Here is a 20,277-nt window from a genome sequence, read left to right as displayed (position 1 = left end):
CATAGAGTAGTTAAATGATTTGAATTTTTGCCTCTACTGAGTCATTGTTTACAGCGTTGGCAGATAACGAAAGTTGGGTCATCCTTTGTGGTCTCAAAAAAGGTCCAGGTTAGATAACACTTCCTGCAAACTTAAGACCCATGACTGCTGTTGGCCACAGCCAGAGCTTTGGCTAACGATGCAGTGCTTCTCATGATTGCATCACTAGGTGTTTGTGCAGGAATCACCAATGTAACCTCCTCATCTTCCTCCTCCCTCTCCTCATCTGCTGAGCTACAGAGCTGCGGGCCTCTGAGTTTACACCAAGTGGGATTTACAATTTTATCATCAGGCTCTATATTGTCCCACTCTTCCTCTTCGTGACCAGACATCACATAACAGTATGCGTGCGTCTCAGGTATCTGAGTCTCATCATCATTACCTCCCCCAGGGGGTTAACGTCAGTTGACAAGGTCGGGATCCTGCTCGGACCTTACTTCGTACAGGACAGGATTCAACTCACACAAATCGGTGCAGATTCTTTCCTCCTCTTGAGTCTGGGAATTTTTGGAGCAGATTTTTGATGCAATGGGATAGAATATTTGAGCAGCTGTGTAGACATGCCCATGTGTGGTTCCCCATAGTCAGTTTGCCAGTTGGAGATTTGTGATGTGGGCGGAAACAAGTGTAATTGGGGTGGCACATCTGAGGGATGACCTGTGTGGGATGTTGATATGAAGGAAGAGGAAGAGAGGCCACTGGATGCAGTGCTTGCCATCCACTCTAGCACATGCTGTTTATCAGCCTCATTTCAATGTTGAAACGATGTGCAGCTGTCAAAGAAATCTAGTGGAGTAGGCTGTCCAGTTATGGAAGTTGTTCTCATTTCTCTTGGGATAGGATGATCCAGTGTTTGCTCACTAGAGCTTTGACTAACATAACTTCCCACAAGAACACCTCCAACACCCCACCTATTCACTCTTCCACCACAACCTCATCATGATTTACCACTCATGGTTGATGTACCCTTCCCCTTTCAAACAGATGTTTCACAACCCTACGCCCACACCTGTCAGACACCTAACACAAAAGATACATTTTTATTTCTTGCCTGAGTCGGCAATATTACCAAGGCACTGAAAAGTGCCAATAACTCGAAATGTGGTTCACTGCATAATTTGAAACACACACTGAAAAGTGCCAAGACCGTTTTAGCTAGTTCACTAGCAAATTTACAGCAGGCAGTACTAACAAACCTAGAAATGTGGTTGACTGTGTAATTTTGAGCAGGAAATGAAATTTGCCAAGACCTTTTTACCTAGTTCACTAGCAAATTTACATCAAGCAGTACTAAATATCAATACATAGAAATGTGATTGACTGCATAATTTTGAACAGGCAATGAAAGCTGCCAATACCTTTTTAACTAGTTCACTAGCAAATTTACAGCAGGCCATACTAAATAACAATACCTAGAAATGTTATTGACTGCATAATTTTGAACAGGCAATGAAAGCTGCCAAGACCTTTTTACCTAGTTCACTAGCAAATTTACAGCAGGCAATACTAAATAACAATACCTAGAAATGTTATTGACTGCATAATTCCGAACAGGCAATGAAAGGTGCCAAGACCTTTTTACCTAGTTCACTAGCAAATTTACAGCAGGCAGTACTAAATAACAATACATAGAAATGTGATTGACTGCATAATTTTGAGCAGGCAATGAAAACTGCCAAGACCTTTTTACCTAGTTTACTAGCAAATGTATAGTAGGCAGTACTAACTAATAATACCTAGAAATGTGTTTCACTGCCTAATTTGGAGCAGGCAATAATAAGTAGCTATTTAGATCCTTTGCTTGGCAAATCTTTATCAGACACTGACAAGCAGCAATCACTATTTATATAATTAAATGCTGATTTGTGGCACACACCTTTCCCTACACGACACATCCCTATTCTACACTATCGCTCTCCTATCTATCTCAGCTACCTATCATTAAACGCCCAGCTAAGCTAACTGTCTAGCAGTGCTGGTGGTAGAACCTTCCCTAATGTTTCACATTCAAAAAATGGCGCAGACGTTGCATAGCCACATTTTATATACAGACGGACATGACGTAGGAAGCCAATGACACAAGTCCTTGTGTCTGAACCTTGTGGATGTTTGCTGTGCCGTGATTGGCTGCAGGAACAGCTGCAAATAAAGTTACAAGAAAAAATGGCAACATACGTCTCTGGCTTCTCCCGAGTCCCCACACCCTCAACTCATAAATAGTAAAAGAAAGGCGTGCACACTAGATTAGGGGTGAGGTGCTAGTGATTGGGGAGACCCCGCTCATATGTATATAGAAGTTACGCTGCACACTCAAAGAGCAAATAAATAAATAATGAATTTATTGAGAATCAAAAAAGCCAAGCAAAGGAATTGAACTCATAGAGGCAGATATGTAATCTCTGACGTTTCGGCCAAAGGCCTAATGCCTGCTTACACGCTTCAATAGATCTTTCAATCCGTCGTCGGGGTCAAGTTGTAAGTGACGCACATCCGGCATCGTTCGTGACGTATTTGCGTGTGACACCTACGTGCGATCAAGATTGAACGCAAATACGGTGATCGCATACACGTAGTTTATTCCTCATACATTGGACGTTTTGTTGTACGAACCTAGTCAATTGAAACGTGTGACATCCCTCATACGATTTTGATGTCTGAGGCTATGTGCGCAGGTGTGCGCTCTGCACCACAGCTTAAAAAAGGTCCGCTTCAGAGCGCAGCTGAAAGGCTGCGTTCTGAAGCGCCTCACAATGTCTGTCATTCACTAATCTCTGTCAGTCGGTCACTATCTCTGTCCCTCTCTCTCTGTCCATGTTAGTCTATCCCTCTTACCCTCTCTCTCATACTCACCGATCACCGGCGCGGCGCTGCACGGCATTCACACTGCTCCGGCGGCTTTTACTATTTTGAAAAAGCCGGCCGCTCATTAAACAATCTCGTATTCCCTGCTTTCCCCGCCCACCGGCGCCTATGATTGGTTGCAGTGAGACACGCCCCCACGCTGAGTGACAGGTGTCTCGCTGCACCCAATCACAGCAGCCGGTGGGCGTGTTTATACTGTGCAGTGAAATAAATAGTTAAATAATTTAAAAAACCGGCATGCGGTCCCCCCCAATTTTAAAACCAGCCAGATAAAGCCATACGGCTGAAGGCTGGTATTCTCAGGAAGGCGAGCTCCACGTTATGGGGGGCCCCCCAGCCTAACAATATCAGCCAGCAGCCGCCCAGAATTGCCGCATACATTAGATGCGACAGTTCTGGGAGTGTACCCGGCTCTTCCCGATTTGCCCTGGTGCTTTGGCAAATCAGGGTAATAAGGAGTTATTGGCAGGCCATAGCTGCCAATAACTCCTAGATTAATCATGTCAGGCGTCTCCATGAGATACCTTCCATGATTAATCTGTAAGTGACAGTAAATAAACACACACACACACACCCGAAAAAATCCTTTATTAGAAATAAAAAACACAAACATATACCCTCGTTCACCACTTTAATAAGCCCGAAAAAGCCCTCCATGTCCGGCGTAATCCAGGATGGTCCAGCGTCGCTTCCAGCTCTGCTGCATGGAGGTGACTGGAGCTGCAGAATACAGCACCACTCCTGTCAGCTCCACGCAGCTAATGAAGGGAATAGCGCGATCAGCTGAGCTGTCACTGAGGTTACCCGCTGTCACTGGATCCAGCGGTGGCCGCGGGTAACCTCAGTGACAGCTCAGCTGATCGCGCGGCTGTCTTCAGTTGCTGCGTGGAGCTGACAGGAGCGGCTGTGTCTTCTGCAGCTCCCGTCACCTCCATGCAGCAGAGCTGGAAGCGACGCTGGACCATCCAGGATTTACTTTTTATTAAAGTGGTGAACCAGGGTATATGTTTGTGTTTTTTATTTCTAATAAAGGATTTTTTTGGGTGTGTGTGTTTATTTACTATAAATGGATAATCTTGCTCACTGTCAAGTAGAGGGGTGCTCAGAGAAAAAGAGACGATACTGAAAAGCGTAGCTCTGGCACACCCAAACGAGAAAGAAACAGATATGGTGGTCCAAAAATTATTTTTATTATTATTATAATTCTTCACTCATTTGCAAAATATCGAGTTGTAACCTTCATTCATTTCATGAACGTTTTCGGCATTAAATAGCCTTTATCAAAAAATTAGGTCTGCATAAACAAAATAACAGAATTAACAATCAGTATATATGTATTTTTTAAGATCCATATATAACATCATTTTAATTTACAATAACAGTCGCCACTGGATCATAATAATATAATAGAACAAACAAGTATAAGTGTATCATGAAAAAGGGAAAAAAGGACTGTAAGCGCCCATGTACCTAAGTTTACTGGGTCACAGAGTGTGGGCACCCATAGAGGTCTGTATAACAGGTAAGGCTGTAAAGCAAAAGAAAAAAACCATGTGACAGGCCGATTGGGAATGTAAAGAAGGAAGAAGAAAAAAAAAAAAGAAAGGGGGGAAAAAAAGACAGTTTATTTACTGTCACTTACAGATTAATCATGGCAGGTATCCCGGGCAGACGCCTGACATGATTAATCTAGGAGTTATTGGCAGCTATGGGCTGCCAATAACACCTTATTACCCTGATTTGCCAAAGCACCAGGGCAAATCGGGAAGAGCCGGGTACAGTCCCAGAACTGTTGCATCTAATTTATGCGGCAATTCTGGGTGGCTGCTGGCTGATATTGTTAGGCTGGGGGGCTCCCCATAACGTGGAGCTCCCCATCCTGAGAATACCAGCCTTCAGCCGTATGGCTTTATCTGGCTGGTTTTAAAATTGGGGGGGACCGCACGCCGGTTTTTTAAATTATTTAATTATTTATTTCACTGCACAGTATAGACACGCCCACCGGCTGCTGTGATTGGGTGCAGTGAGACACCTGTCACTCAGCGTGGGGGCGTGTCTCACTGCAACCAATCATAGGCGCCGGTGGGCGGGGAAAGCAGGGAATACGAGATTGTTTAATGAGCGGCCGGCTTTTTCAAAATAGTAAAAGCCGCCGGAGCAGTGTGAATGCCGTGCAGCGCCGCGCCGGTGATCGGGGATCGGTAAGCATATGAGAGAGGGCTGCTCAATTCAGGTACTCAGGAGTTTAGCGGTCACCGGTGAGTCCTTCACGGGTGACCGCTAATCAGGACGCGACACAGACAGAGCCGCAGCATGACAATGAAGTCGGGTGAAGTTAACCCGAGTTCATTCTGATCGTGCGGCTCTTTCTGTGTCTGCTGTCATCTGCCATTCAGCTCTGCTATATGGCGGTCTGTGTCTGCTGTTAGCGGCCATGTGCATACAAATCAGAGTGAAGAGGGGGTTAATGCCGCGCATCAGCCAAAATGAAGATGTAGCACGTTGATGTTATAAACGTATTCTTTTATACCATCGGTCTACGCGTTTCGAGGATATACCTCTTCTTCAGGACCAGTGCATCAACATAGTATAGCCTACTGGCTATAAACGCGTAGACCGATGGAATAAAAGAATACGTTTATAACATCAACGTGCTACATCTTCATTTTGGCTGATGCGCGGCATTAACCCCCTCTTCACTCTGATTTGTATGCACATCCACGTGGGGCTGCAGCAGACGCCTTCATCCTATGCTCTATCAGTGGTTGTGACTATCGCAACCTTTTCAGGTGAGTGTATTTTTCCTGATCTACCTCACTGATCTGTTGGTATTACACTATCAGCGCTCCTTATTTTTCAGTGTATATGTTAGCGGCCATGTAGCAGAGCTGAATGGCAGATGACATAGTAAAAACGGATCCCTACACATTACACACGCTTGGCAAGTCAATAAATAAAAAAAAAAAAGAAGGGTGCCCAATGCATACGTCACAGAACACATGATCTAAAGGATCGCACACAAAATTGATCAATTTAACAGACTACTACGCACGTGTGACAGCAAATGACCGACCTACGTGCGATCTCATTAAATCGCATATGCGACCTGGGCGTGTCACATCGCATATGAGATCGCACACCTAATTGTAAGGTGTAAAGCTGGCTTTAGTCACAGAGTTTGCTGCCCAGAATGGTTCACTTTTCCAGAGAAGGTAGCTGTGGCTATAGTTTTGAATGAATGAATGGACGTTAAATGCCAGTGGCATGAAGTCTGAGCCCATGTGTATGCCGGCGCTCTGGAGCCTTCACATACAGCCAAGGCACGGGAGTGCCGGCATACACATGGGCTCAGATTTCATGCCACTGGCATTTAACGTCCATTCATTCATTCATTCAAAACTATAGCCACAGCTACCTTCTCTGGAACAGTGAACCATTCTGGGCAGCAAACTCTGTGAATAAGGCCTTTGGCCGAAACGTCAGAGATTACATATCTGCCTCTATGAGTTCAATTCCTTTGCTTGGCTTTTTTGATTCTCAATAAATTCATTATTTATTTGCTATTTGAGTGTGCAGTGTAACTTCTATATACTCAACTCATTAAACACATCCCCCCATTCATCATACAGCACCACAATGCTATCCAAAAACATAACATGTTATTATAAATGCAATTTTTTAAAATGCGATAATTGTGATCGAACAAAACCGAACATTGCCGACCTTTGGGGAAAGTGCTCTGAGCCTGAGCCAAACAGGCTAAGGCTCGTACCGAATTTGAAATTGGCCAATCTTTATCGAACAGGTTCACTCATCTCTACTGATGAGCAAAAAGAACATAAAAGCTCATCTCAGTTTTGGCCAGATAACAGCATTTCAGAGAGGAACATCATCATACCCATAGTATAATATGGTGGTGGTAGTGTGATCGTCTGGGGCTGTTCTGCTGCTTCAGGACCTGGAAAATTTGCTGTGGTAAATGAAACCATGAATTCTGCGGTCTACTACAAAATCCTAAAGGAGAATATCCATCCATCTGTTCATGACCTCAAGCTGAAGCGCATTTGGGTTATGCAGCAGGACAATGATCCAAAACACAAGAGCAAGTCCACCTCCGAATGGCTTAAGAAAAACAAAATTAAGAACTTGGATCTGATTGAGATGCTGTGGCATGACCTGAAAAAGATGTTTCATGCTTGGAAACACTCCAATGTGCCTGAATTACAATAATTCTGCAAAGATGACTGAACCAAAATTCTTCAAGAGCGTTGTAAAAGACTCATTGCCAGTTATCGCAAACACTTGATTACAGTTGTTGCTGCTAAGGGTGGCCCAACCAGTTATTAGGTTTAGAGGGAAATCACTTTTTCACACAGGTCCTAGTAAGTTTGGATTTTATAAAGACTTTAATTTATAAACTGCATTTTGTGTTTACTTGTGTTATCTTTGTCTAATATTTAAATTTGGTGATCTGAAACATTTAAGTGAGACAAACATACAAACGAATAAGAAATCAGGAAGGGGAAAACACGTTTCCCACCACTGTTTATGTTGTAAAAAAATAAAAGATATTGGATAAAAAAAAGGAATTGAACCATATGAGCATTGACAGATGTAGTAATAAAAAATTTACAGTTGACAAGCTGAACTTGTTTTTTTTTTTTTAAATATTACTGGATGAATAAAGCTTTAGACTTGTGATGCGTGGTTGGTCAAATTTTATTGCAGCACTAGTTGTACAGACAAAGATTGCATTGTTGTAAAAACTGCAAGGCCTATTCCATACCCTCCTTATCATTATGTTTAGAACATAAAAGAGGTATTCCCATCTCCAAGATCCTATCCCACCGGCCAGTTTCTCTCCTGACAGGAGCACCTCATCTGCATAGAAATACAAAAAGAAGCCAGTCGGTCCGGGTAGTGTGATTCCATACTCTCGTGAGTAACACGCAAGTGTGACTCTTTACTACTACTAATAATATTAGCAAATATTTCCAATTGGAAATGTAGTATAGTTCTCCTGATATAGCCATGTCTCCTACCTCATGTGCAGGGCATTGCAGATGAGGACTCCATGATTACGACCACAAGCATCTAGCTGTCACTTTACAAGCGGTCGTAACCATGGATACCTAAGCTACAATGCCCTGCACCATGAGGTAAGAGACATGGCTATATCAGGAGAACTATACTACATTTCTAATTGGAGGTATTTGCTAATATAATTATTACACCTACTACATATTGGGATAGGCTTTTGTAGATGGGAATACCCCTTTAAATATTTTTTTTTGTTATAATGGTTATGAGCACATGGAACAATTTATACCCGAAGTCAAGCAATTCACAAACACTTTATATTCCTAAGGCTACATTCAGATTACCATATTTTCGATCAGTATGCTGTCCAATGTTAGCACCATGACTAGTGTGCTTTAACTATTTCCACTTAGACTTAAGGTCTGTTTGGAAAAAAATTGCATTATGCATGAGACAATGTTTAGTTAAAGGACAGTCTGCTCCTGCTTAATTCCATGATGTGGCCGACCACACATAGCTCCATTTCACCGGTCTGAAAATGTCAAAGTGAAACAGCAGCACTAATGTTGGGAGCACAGTGTGGTTGCTTTATCAGTTATTCCTATTGTGTAAAGCCTACCACTGTTGTTTTTTGTGGCCACTTCTATGTTTCTGAACCAACTGAGCTTATTTTTAGATACAGTAATGGTGTAATGTATCCCTATTCGATTACATAGATCGCTTCTCATCAGTGTATATCTTCAAAGCATCTGTAATCCGTGGATATACCAGGACTGGTACTATATGAGAGATGCCGCTGGTCACATGTGGCAGGGCTTCTGACATGCTTACCCAGAAGCACAAGCAGTTCTGGTTGCATATTGCTAATCCTGCCTAACCGTTTTTGTATCTAGTAGCATACATAAAGAGATCTTTAGAAAAAGTTATTCCAAAGATCCTCTATGATATGCTAATGAGCGCAGGGACTAGTCACAAAAGCGTTAGTTCTTGCCTTTATTCCTCCCTCCTAGCATGCCTACAGGGGTGTGCTAACATGCTATGCAATGCCCATTACTCAGCATCATCATCGGCAGTGATGCACATACCTGTGTCCGTTGCACCACCTCAGAATGCTGGGCATAAAGTCAGTGTGCATGATCAGAAGTCCACAACACTTCCGGTTATGGGCATTACACCAGTTTGATGCCGGGATGCGTACACCCAGCCTCATAGGGCGCATGACTGAAAGCTCAGGGATCATGTGCACTGAACCGAAATCTGGCGCGGTGAAAGCAGAGGTGAGAGCGGCCATGCCTCTCACTCTGGAGATTCGTTAGCATACCCACAGGGGCATGCTTACATGCTATATGGGCTGACTAGCCGAGAGAACTAATGCCCTTGTGACTAGTCACTGGCCTTATTAGCAGATAATGAAGGATCTTTAGAAATACTTTTTCTAAAGATAGCTGTATGTATGCCCCTATAGGCTGGGATTAAAAATATGTACCCAGAACCGCTCTTGGTTCCCTTTCAGAGCGTAGCACTACCTTTTCCGTTCTTCTCGGTAGATGGGTAGATCACTGCTGACATCATGCTGACTGACATACAGCTCCCAGCAATCAAGCTACAGAGAACCAATTTAACATTCAGCCTGACATCTGCAGCGACCCACTGTCAACAGATCAGAGCAGAAAAGAAGAAGCTGCTCTGTTCATTTCACCAGACGCCACAGAGCCACCGGCATGAGCAGCCCATGACTTCTCGGAGGGGCGTGCTTACATGCTAAGGGGGCAGACTAGCCATGGGAACTAACGCCCTTGTGACTAGTCGCTGCCCTCATTAGCATATAATGAAGGATCTGTAAAAATTCTTTTTGTACAGCTATATGCTACTAGATACAGGGACAGTTAGGCAGGGATTAGCAATATGCACCCAGAACTGCTCATGGTTCTGGGTGCATAATGCACCTGACAGGTCCCCTGTAAAATGCTTGATTGGTGAAAGGAAAACCGTCTAAAATGTGAAAGTGTTGGCTTTATTCTTTATGAAATTTTGGTGGGACTAGTTTGATCCATGATGGGAAACCCCCTTTAATATGGATTAGAGAGCCATTGCTCTGAAAGCTCTGTTCTGAAACCCAATAGAAGGGATTGCTTAAATAATGCCATTAATAATCATATAATTTTGCAAAAAGAGCCCCTGCAGTGCAAGAATCATAACTTAATTTCCAAGAAATAAATCTATGTGAAATAAGGGTTTTAGGACACAAAGTGTTGATTTGAAACAAAAGCATTTAACCTCGACCTAAATGTTTCATTCCTTGAGGCAGTGCCAACTTGGCACTCTAAGTGTACCAGGCAACAACCCCAACTCCCAAAACTGTTTTAATCTCATATCACTAGACTTGCAACTGAACTGATGTAATAAGTAATATGCCTTGTGCTAATCTTTGGGAAACTTGGGGGAAAAGACATAAAATATTCAGAACTAAATTAAAATAAGAGTTTCAATAAATGTGAATTTTAAGAGTACACCCGGGAAAAAAAAGAAAGGAACATAGTTGTTCCAGCTGTAAAATCTGCTTTATACATATTTTGTGGTTTTTCAATAGTATGTTTTATGGCTTGTTCAATGCTCACAAATAAATCAAAGCCCAATTCCATTCCATTCTCTTTACAAGATTTTTGTTCGCCGTTGGGAAGATAAAATATCCTTTTGGCTTAAACTGCAAAGAACATGATTTCTCGACACAGATGGGGTTTCTTTCTATTCCGGCTTCCATATCCTTGCCACCAGAATAATCAGGGGTATCTTCCGAACATCTAATACTTATATGTTTATTAATAAACAAAAGTAAACACTTCTTCTTGGTCAGGTCTCCATTTCATACATAATTTCATTTCGATACAACCGGTCAATGCTGAAAGGGCTGGTTCTGTCCAGATGTGGTCTTTCTTCTTTTTCATAGGAGATCTGTCTTTGTAGTTAAACCTGTGAAAACAATTTGGAAACCAATGTGGTTGTAATGAAAGACTGATGATTAACAAAGGAAAGGAGTTGGCTTCCATAACATTAAGAATAGTAATTGAACGAGAACACAACATTCATATTGATTTTGTTATAATATATTAATTTTATGGGACCTCGTAAATAACCTAACTAACATATACAGATGTCAGAAGGCTGAGCCCAAAGGTAAGTAAATTCCAAAATACCTATTTTTTTGTTTTGCCAGAAGATAAGCTGCTGCCAGAAGTGTATACAACAATATTTTTTTATTCCTATTGGTTCAGTTGCCTCTAGTTGTAAATTATGATGTCCTTACTTTAATAGAAGAAAAATGGTTTGTGCGTCTACACAGAAGTCATGTCAACAGGTAAGGCATCCTTCAGGGTAGTACATCTGGGACTGTTGTATGGGGTTTAAATGCTTTCCGACAAAATATGGGGCTCAGTCTAGGCTTTAGCAACCATGGAGAAGGAGTGTCGTAAGAATGGTCTTCCTCCAGACTTTTAGAACCTGAAGGGAGCAGCACTAGACATCACTAGCTCAGCTAGCCAATCTGCAGCTACACTGGTGATGTCAAATGCTGAAGAGACACAGACCTAAGAATTGTGCACCGTCCAGAACAGCTAAGTGTTCCTTATCACATACAAGACCAGCTCCACAAAAGCACAAGTTTTTGCTTTTTGGGTTTTTTTTTAATCAGTAAAATGTTTTTGAACACCACAGCAACATTTTTTACAACAGGATAGCTATTTTACATATCTTCTTACAAAACATGTACATGAATAATAACAATATAAACCGATTGATCTCTTAATAGTACTCAAATAACAGCCGTTTCTCCACTTTCCACGCTCACCCACGGTGTGTAGACAATTAGGCAATTACCTCAACCTTCTACCCAGACAGGCGTAGCTTAAGGCCCCGTCACACTAAGCAACATCGCTAGCAACATCGCTGCTAACGAACAACTTTTGTGACATAGCAGCGATGTTGCTAGTGATGTTGCTGTGTGTGACATCCAGCAACAACCTGGCCCCTGCTGTGAGGTCGTTGGTTGTTGCTGAATGTCCTGGGCCATTTTTTAGTTGTTGCTGTCCCGCTGTGAAGCACAGATCGCTGTGTGTGACAGCGAGACAGCAACAACTAAATGTGCAGTGAGCCGGGAGCCGGCTTCTGCGGACACTGGTAACCACAGTAAACATTGGGTAACCAAGAAGCCCTGTCCTTGGTTACCAGATATTTACCTTTGTTACCAGCCTCCGTCGCTCTCACTGTCAGTGCCAGCTCCTGCTCTGTGCACATGTAGCTGCAGGACACATCGGGTTAATTAACCCGATGTGTGCTGTAGCTAGGAGAGCAGGGAGCCAGCGCTAAGCATTGTGCGCTGCTCCCTGCTCTGTGCACATGTAGCTGCGTGCGCTGGTAACCAAGGTAAATATCAGGTTGGTTACCCGATATTTACCTTAGTTACCAAGCGCAGCATCTTCCACGCGGCGCTGGGGGCTGGTCACTGGTTGCTGGTGAGCTCACCAGCAACTCGTGTAGCGATGCTCCAGCGATCCCTGCCAGGTCAGGTTGCTGGTGGGATCGCTGGAGCGTCGCAGTGTGACATCTCACCAGCAACCTCCTAGCAACTTACCAGCGATCCCTATCGTTGTTGGGATCGCTGGTAAGTTGTTTAGTGTGACTGGACCTTTAGTTTACAGGGTCAATAAATTAAATAGGGCATCACTAGCCAGCTTCTCCAAAACTATTGTTGTGCACTTAATGCAGTCTTCCTACACTTTAACAAATTTACCCCCTCTTTTTTTTTTATATATAATTATTTAACTTGAGAACATTAAACTAAATGTAAACCATGGAGATACATTGCACATAGAAGAATGCAAACCATTTTCAGGTAAAAGTTAGACTGGGCTGGCAAACGTTTTTACAGAGAAATGACAGCCTCCGGTTCCCCAGCGGTTGGAAGGCAAAACAGCCCAACTGAAGGAGAGAGAGTAAGAAAGAAAAAAATCGTAGAAAAGAGAGAGATAGTGAGGGACCAAAGAAGGAATGAACAAGAGGAAGAGGAAAAGCAGAGAAAAAGGATGAAAGGAAAAAAAAAAGAGAAAAAAAAAGGGGCACAGTGAGGAGATGGGGGGGGGGGGGAAGGGCCGTGCCTCCACACACCTTCATCCATAAGTATCACTTTCCGTTTATCTCAGTTCCTTCTTGTATTCGTCTATCTGTTGGAAGTCGAACAAATAGTACCAGGTGGCCCAGAACTTCTCGGAAGACTTTCCTCCAGTTAAGAGGCGCACACGGGCGGGCCGCCATAATTAGAAATCTCAAGAGCGAACGTTTATATCCAGAAACCGACATTTCGCTGTGCTGCAGTAGGTATAATGCCGGCCCCATTTCTCCCGTATACAGTTTTTTTTTGCGGATAATCTGACTCACTCCTGTCCAATAGGGCTGCAACACACTACACTCCCAAAAGATATGTAGGAAAGTACCCTCTGCCCCACTACACCACCAACACATTGGATCCACTGAAGGAAACATTGTGTGTAAACGAGAGGGGACTCTGTACCAGTGTGAGAGAAGTTTGTAATTCGCCTCCTGTAAAGGACGTCTTATGGGCTAGACTAAATATGTTGGAATGCTGCTCCGGTGAGAAGGTTATACCTAAATTTCTTTCCCATTGCAGAATATACTCGGGAGGTGGCTGATCCGGAGGCAAGACCAACAGGGAGTAGGACATTGAGAGAGTATGTCGAATAGGTCCCGATGCTAGGCAAGTGGATTCAAAAAGAGTCTTATCCGTCAACAACTGTGTCCTAGGTGAACGTGTGTTTAAGAAATGCTTCAGTTGGGAACATCTCCAGTTCCCCAGTGGCACCGGATCTGAAGCTGTAATCAGCTCTTCAAGTGAGTGCCAGTTCGAGTCCCCACTCCACCCTGGGGTCACTTGTGATTTATTTTTTGTTGTTTTGGCAGAACAGGTAGTCTGCAAATGTGACATGGCATTTGTAATCTATTTCAGCCAAAGTTGCATTCCAAATATCAAATACCACTTCCTCCCTTCAGATCCATGCCATGTGCCCAACCAGCAGATTTTAACCAGATTGCCAGATGGAGTCAAATTTGTCCAAATGAAAACACCTAGGAAAAAGCAATGTTCTAGTTGAAAAAAAATAATTTTATTAATGCCTATGAAACATGTGAAGGGTTAACAATTTTCCTGGCAGCAGTTTTGAATATTTTTAGGGGGAACTAAATGGGGTTGGTCAAGAACTATTTAACGTGGAAACCTGTTTTCATCTTTCTAACCAAGCCAAATTTTTCAAATCTGGCACTTTATATAGTAAAAACTTGGAATGCTTCAACATCTCATTGATTCTGAGAATGGTTTGGGTTTTTTTTAAATATATTGTACTTCATAATAGTTGTAAATTTAGGTGGATATTTGTGTTTATGACTATAACTAAAATTTGTCAGAAAATGTTGAAAAATTTGTAATTTTCAAACTTTGCAATTTTATGCCACTAAAACAGTCATATTATATAAAAGTTAATATAAAATATTTACCATGTCTACTTTACATCATCAGCATCATTCTTGAAAAATATTTTTTTTTTGTTAGAATGTTAGAAAGGTTAAAAGTTTAGCATCAATTTATAATTTTTTTCAATTAAATTTGCAAAAACCTATATTTTTATGAATCACTTGCCTATTGAAGTTACTTTTAGGGACCTATGTGTTAGAAAACCTGTAAAAGAAATCCAATTTAAATCTGAACCCCTCAATGTATTCAAAACCATGTTCCATAGGTTTGTTAAACCTGTAAGTGCTTTTCAGTGATTAGTGAAAACTGGAAGAAATTAAAAATGTTTATTTTTTTTATTTTTTTTTACATTTTTCATTTTAAATAAGAAGAAAATGAACAACACAATTGATTTTGCAATTTCTCCTGAGTACATTGACATCTCACTTGTGGTCAGAAACTACTGTTTGGGCACACGGCAGGGCTATGAAGGCAATGAGCACTATTTCAATTTTGGAACATAAATTTAGTATAGATAGAGGACACCATGTTGCATTTGCAGAGCTCTCAAGTCGTCAAAACAGCATAAATATTCCCCAAGTGACCCCATTTTAGAAATGATACCTTTCGAGAATATTAGAGACAGGGTATGATGACAATTTTGAATCTAAAGGTGCTTCACTGAATCCTATAATATTGGGTCAGGAAAATTAGATATTAGGTTTTTTTCTGCAAAAAAAAATTTGCACAATAGAATGCATGGTCTATTTTCTCCTGAGTAGGCTGATACCATACATGAGGTCAGTAGTCAGAAACTATTGCTTTGGCACACAGCAGAGCTCAGAAAGGAGAAAGAACCACATGATTTGAAGCATAATTTTTTGCTGAAACAGATTGCAGACGACATGGCATATTTGGAAAGCTCTTGAGGTGTCAAATCAGCAGAACCCCACCAGTGACAACATTTACAAATTGAACCCCTTAAGGAATTTATCTATGGGTGCAATGCGAATTTTAAATCAACAGGTGATTTGTGGAATTTTACAACATGGAGTCAAGAAAATGAAAAATTAAATTATTTATATAAAAATGATGATTTAGCACAAAATGTCTCATTTTCACTAAGATAACAAGAGAAAATGAAATGCTCAAATTATTGAGCATTTTCATCTGGGTATGCCGATAAGGAGTGATGGGCGGACCCAGGGAACTCCAGGTACTCATCTGGAAGCTTGGGTAATTAAAAAAAAAAAAAAAAAGGCAATAAGGGAAAAACAGGTGCACTATACTTACCAGTGTCCTGCATGGCTGTAACACTGTTTCCGGGGTCGCTCAAATTATCCTTCATGCATATGCACTGCTTCTCCCTACGCATTGGCAGTCCTGGCATCTCTGATTGCTTGCAGTCAGACACTCCCCCACCCTGTGTGACAGCGTGTCTGACTGCAACCAATGACAGACGCTGTATGTCTTATAGTGTAAAAATAAAATAAAAATTGCCATATTCTGATACCCAGAACAGATAAAGCAGATGGCTACAGGCTGCAGCCGACAGCTGTGTACTTATATTGGCTGTGTATCAAAATAAGAGGGATGCATGAGGCTTTTTTGTTTTTTATTATTTGAATAAATAATTTAAAAAGATCGGCATGTGTTCCCCCCAATTTTGATACACAGCCATGATAAAGCTGACAGCTGGAGGCTGGTATTGTCAGGCTGGTGAAAAGCCATGGTTATTGGGCCCTGCCAGCCTAATAAGAGCATAATTTATGCACTTTATTCCTGTACCAAATCTGCATCTCCTGGTAAAAAAAAACCAAAAACAAAACCGCTTGCAGTTCTCTGCCAGATGGAGGTCTGTGAACTATGACTTCCCCTGAGGTAAGGTCACTGACTTTATTGAGGTCACCTGAGGTCAGTTTACCTGTGGTCACAGATGGGGTACTGTGGGAACCTCCAATTTAACCACAAATAAACTAAGTGACATCACCAGTCATTGCTGTGGCTCAGTCTCTGCTTGAAGCCCACAGCATGCGGTATTGTCCTGTGCCAGCTTGCTGTGCCTTCAGTAGGTATGTTGCAAAACTGGAACCGTCATAGGGCCTCTCGTAAATTACGTCGAAACTAGGTGTTTTGGGGTAATAAAGGGGAGAAAGGTTTTTTTGTATTTTATTTCAAATAAAGCATTTTTTACTGTTTTGTGTTTTATTTATTTTCACTTACACGCCTCCCATTACTAATCTATGGTTTAGTAGCAGCTGTGATTAACCCTTTATTACCCAGACTGACACCGCACCAGGACAATCGATGTGAGCAGGCTAAAGTTTCGGGATTGTCACATCTAATAGATGCAACAATCTTGGGTGGATGAAGGCTGCTATTTTTAGGCTGGGGGGCCAATAACCATATGTCCTTCCCTAAGAATACAAGCCCCGAGATGTTGGCTTTTGCATGTCTGCGTATCAAAATTTGGGGGGACCGCATGCAGATTGTTTAAATTATTTATTTAACCCCTTTCTGACCAAGGACAAATTTATACATCCTATTTTCAGCTGACTTAACAACCAAGAACGTACCGGTATGTCCTGGCAATCGCGGGGGCACAGGGGGCTGTGCTCCCGTGATTGTGCTGGGGACACGGCTTACCCGCCAGCCAAGCCCCTGCCCTCACAGCCTGTGTCATCCCTGTGTGTGTAAACCCCTAAATGCTGCAACCAATACTGATAGCAGCACTTAAAGGATTGGAAGAGGGATCGCGCTCCCTCTCCCTGCCGATTGGGAACTCCTGGTCACCTGACTACGGAAGGTCTGTGATCATGCCTGCAACATGATCATACAAGCTTTCACTGTGCAGCTCTGACAGCTGTGATGTTCTGCAGAACATTGCAGCTGCGATTAAAGTACCGTGGGGGAATGTCCCATAAAGGCACTAAGAGAAAAGGGGGGGGGGGGGGAAGGAATAAAAAAAGAAAATTATTTTTTTTGTACAGAAAATATACCAATAAATAGGTATTTTGGTGTAAAAAAATAAACAAAAAGCACACATATTTGGTATTGCCGCATCCATAACAACCCGAGCTATAAAACAGTCACACTAGTTAACCCCTTTAGTGAATACGGTAAAAAAAAAAATAAAAACATAGCAAAAACTATGTCTTTTCATCATATAGCTGCCAAAAAAGAGGAATCAAGCGCAATCAAAAAGGCAAATATAAATAAAAATGGTACCGCTGAAAACATGCTCTTATCCAGCAAAAAACAAGCTGGATACAGCTCCACCAGTGGAAAAATAAAAAAGTTATAGCTCTCAAAATACAGCAAGGCAAAAACAGTTTTCATGGTGTAAAAGCAGTAAAAAAAAAAAAAAAAAACAAAAAAACCCCCCAACAAACTATATAAATGTGGTATCCCTGTAATCGTATAACCCGAAGAATAAAACTATTATCAATCTTATGGTACGGTGAATGGACTCATAAAACAAAACAAAAAACAACCTATTCCTGAATTGCTGTTTCTTCATGATTCTATGATTCTGCCTAACAAAAAGTGGAATAGAAAGCAATCAAAAATGATGTGGCCAAAAATGGTACCAATAATACTCTAACTCATCCCGCAAAAAACAAGCCCTCACATGACTGTCGGTAAAAAATTAAAAAAAATATAGCCTTCAAAATCCAGTGATGCAAAAAACGTTTATTTTGTAAAAAGCATTTTTAGTGTGATAGTCACCAAACCTAAAAAACCCCTATATAAATCTGGTATCACTGTAATCGTACTGACCAGAGGAATAAAGCTGCCTAATCACCAATATCGCAAGGTGAATAACGTAAAAAATAAAATAAAGCTAATTCTTCAACCACTATGGATTTCTTCATTCTGTCTCTAAAAGATCACAGTATGGAGAGGCTCATATTTATCATGTGCTCTACACTGACCCCTTGCACTGAGATTAAGTGTAAGGGTGCGTGCCCACAATCAGGAATAGCAGCGTTTTGGACGCAGCGTGCTTCAGCTGTGTCCAAAATGCTGCATTGTGCAGTACAAACACAGTGGATGCATTTATAAAAATCCCATGCCCTCTGTGCTTCATTTCTCTGCAGTGTAAACAGGCAATTTATCCTGCGGAGACGCAAATGTCCTCAGCTGGGAAAATGAAGCAAAAGTCTACAGTGCCCCAAACCCTGATAGTGGGCATGATTAGCTACGGTCTACTGCGGAGAACCCTTGCGTCTCCACAGGGGAAGACATGCTGCGTCCAGGACACTGTGTGTGGATCGTGAGTATGTGATTCAGACAAAATTCAAAACGGAAAATTCATTCAAATGAGGGAGTCACTTTGACCTTACGTTTGGCCTGTGGTCTGCCGGTGTCCATCTCTTTACGTCTCTTTTTAGTCGTAGACAAAAGTTTGGTCATCAATACTTTTGTTCACTTTGAAAAGATGCACACTGCTGAGCAGGGGCCGAACAGAGATCAAACAAAATCCGGAGTAAGTCTGCTGCCTCATGAGTGAATGGATCTGTCATCGTTTTCACCTAAATTATGTATTTCGGAGATGTAGATTGAAACCCAGATGTAAGCGCTCAGCATAGAGCACAAGATAAATGAACTGATCCAAAATGTTCTGTACCAAAATCGCCACCAAATAGCATGCAACTAAACCTACAAAAGCACAAGTCCCCACTCAGTTCCGTCATCTGTTAACGGAAATATCGGGGGCTTCTACATTACTGGTAGCACAAAGGCACTAGAAAAACGCTTCAGCTCCCCCCCTCAAAAAAGAAATGTGGGGGAGATGCATTCTTTAGGCATATCAGGCGCTCTCCAAATGCAACATGGCATCCGCTAATGATACCAGCCAATTTTGCAGTCAAATGGTGCGCCTTCCCTTCCGAAACCTGCCGTGCACCCAAGCAGTTGATTTCCATCATATAGCAGGTATCTGCGTACTCAGGAGAAATTGTACAATACATTTTATGGTGCCCCTAGGGGTTTCTGCAGCCCCTGAGGTTTCAAGGTGCTCACCATACATCTAGATATTTTCCTTGAGGGGCCTAGTTTTCAAAATGGGGTCACTTGTGGGGGAGCTCCACTGTTCAGGTAAGTCAGAGTCTTCAAACACTGGCATCCACTAATAACTACAGATAATTTTGCTTTCAAAAATTTAAATGGCGCTCCTTCCCTTCCGAGCCCAGCTGGGCGCCCAAGCAGTTTATTTCCACCACATATGAGGTATGTGCATATTAAGGAGAAATCTCAGGTTGGCTGGATATCAAAATAAGAGGGACAGCATGCTGCAGTTTTTTTGTTCTTTTGTAAATTATTTAAATAAATACGACGTGCGGTCCCCCTCCACAAATTTGATACCCAGCCATTATAAAACTGACAGCTTGAGAGACCCATGGTTATTGGCCCCCCCAGCCTAAAAAATAGCAAACTGCAGCCGCCCAGAATTGTCGTATCCATCAGATGAAACAATCCTGGAACTTTACAAGGCTCATCTCAATTGCCCTGGTGCGGTGGCAATCGGGGTAATAAAGGGTTAATGAAAGCTCACAGCTACCAATAAGTCCTAGAGTGGTAATGGGAGGCATCTATGAGACCCCTCCATTACTAAACTGTAAGTGTAAAGAAATACAAACACTGAAAAATCCTTAATTTGAAACTTCATACAAAAAAAACACCCTCTTTCACCCCTTTATGAACCCCTAAAACATCCAGTTCTGATGTTATCCGCACAAGGTCTCATGATGATTCCAGCTCTATTGCATTATTGAAGGCACAGCGGGCATATAATATGACCGCCCACTTTGAGCTTC

At 42.0% G+C, this 20,277-nt stretch overlaps 1 protein-coding gene across 2 annotated transcripts in view; it reads right to left on the bottom strand.

Moving 5' to 3' along the window:
* Positions 1–7,612: 7,612 nt before the first annotated feature.
* Positions 7,613–20,277, bottom strand: part of ANAPC10 (anaphase promoting complex subunit 10) — a 145,280-nt gene continuing 132,615 nt past the window's right edge. The window contains exon 7 of one of the 2 annotated variants that reach the window (XM_075348101.1): positions 7,613–10,911. In XM_075348101.1, the coding sequence (XP_075204216.1) occupies positions 10,761–10,911 (151 nt within the window). In that variant the 3' untranslated portion in view covers positions 7,613–10,760. The remainder of the gene's footprint in view (positions 10,912–20,277) is intronic. The other variant, XM_075348106.1, reaches the window with a different exon arrangement.

The sequence above is a fragment of the Anomaloglossus baeobatrachus genome, chromosome 1 (genome assembly GCF_048569485.1).
Source record: "Anomaloglossus baeobatrachus isolate aAnoBae1 chromosome 1, aAnoBae1.hap1, whole genome shotgun sequence".
Classification (NCBI taxonomy): domain Eukaryota; kingdom Metazoa; phylum Chordata; class Amphibia; order Anura; family Aromobatidae; genus Anomaloglossus; species Anomaloglossus baeobatrachus.
This window is presented reverse-complemented; position numbering and strand designations above follow the sequence as displayed.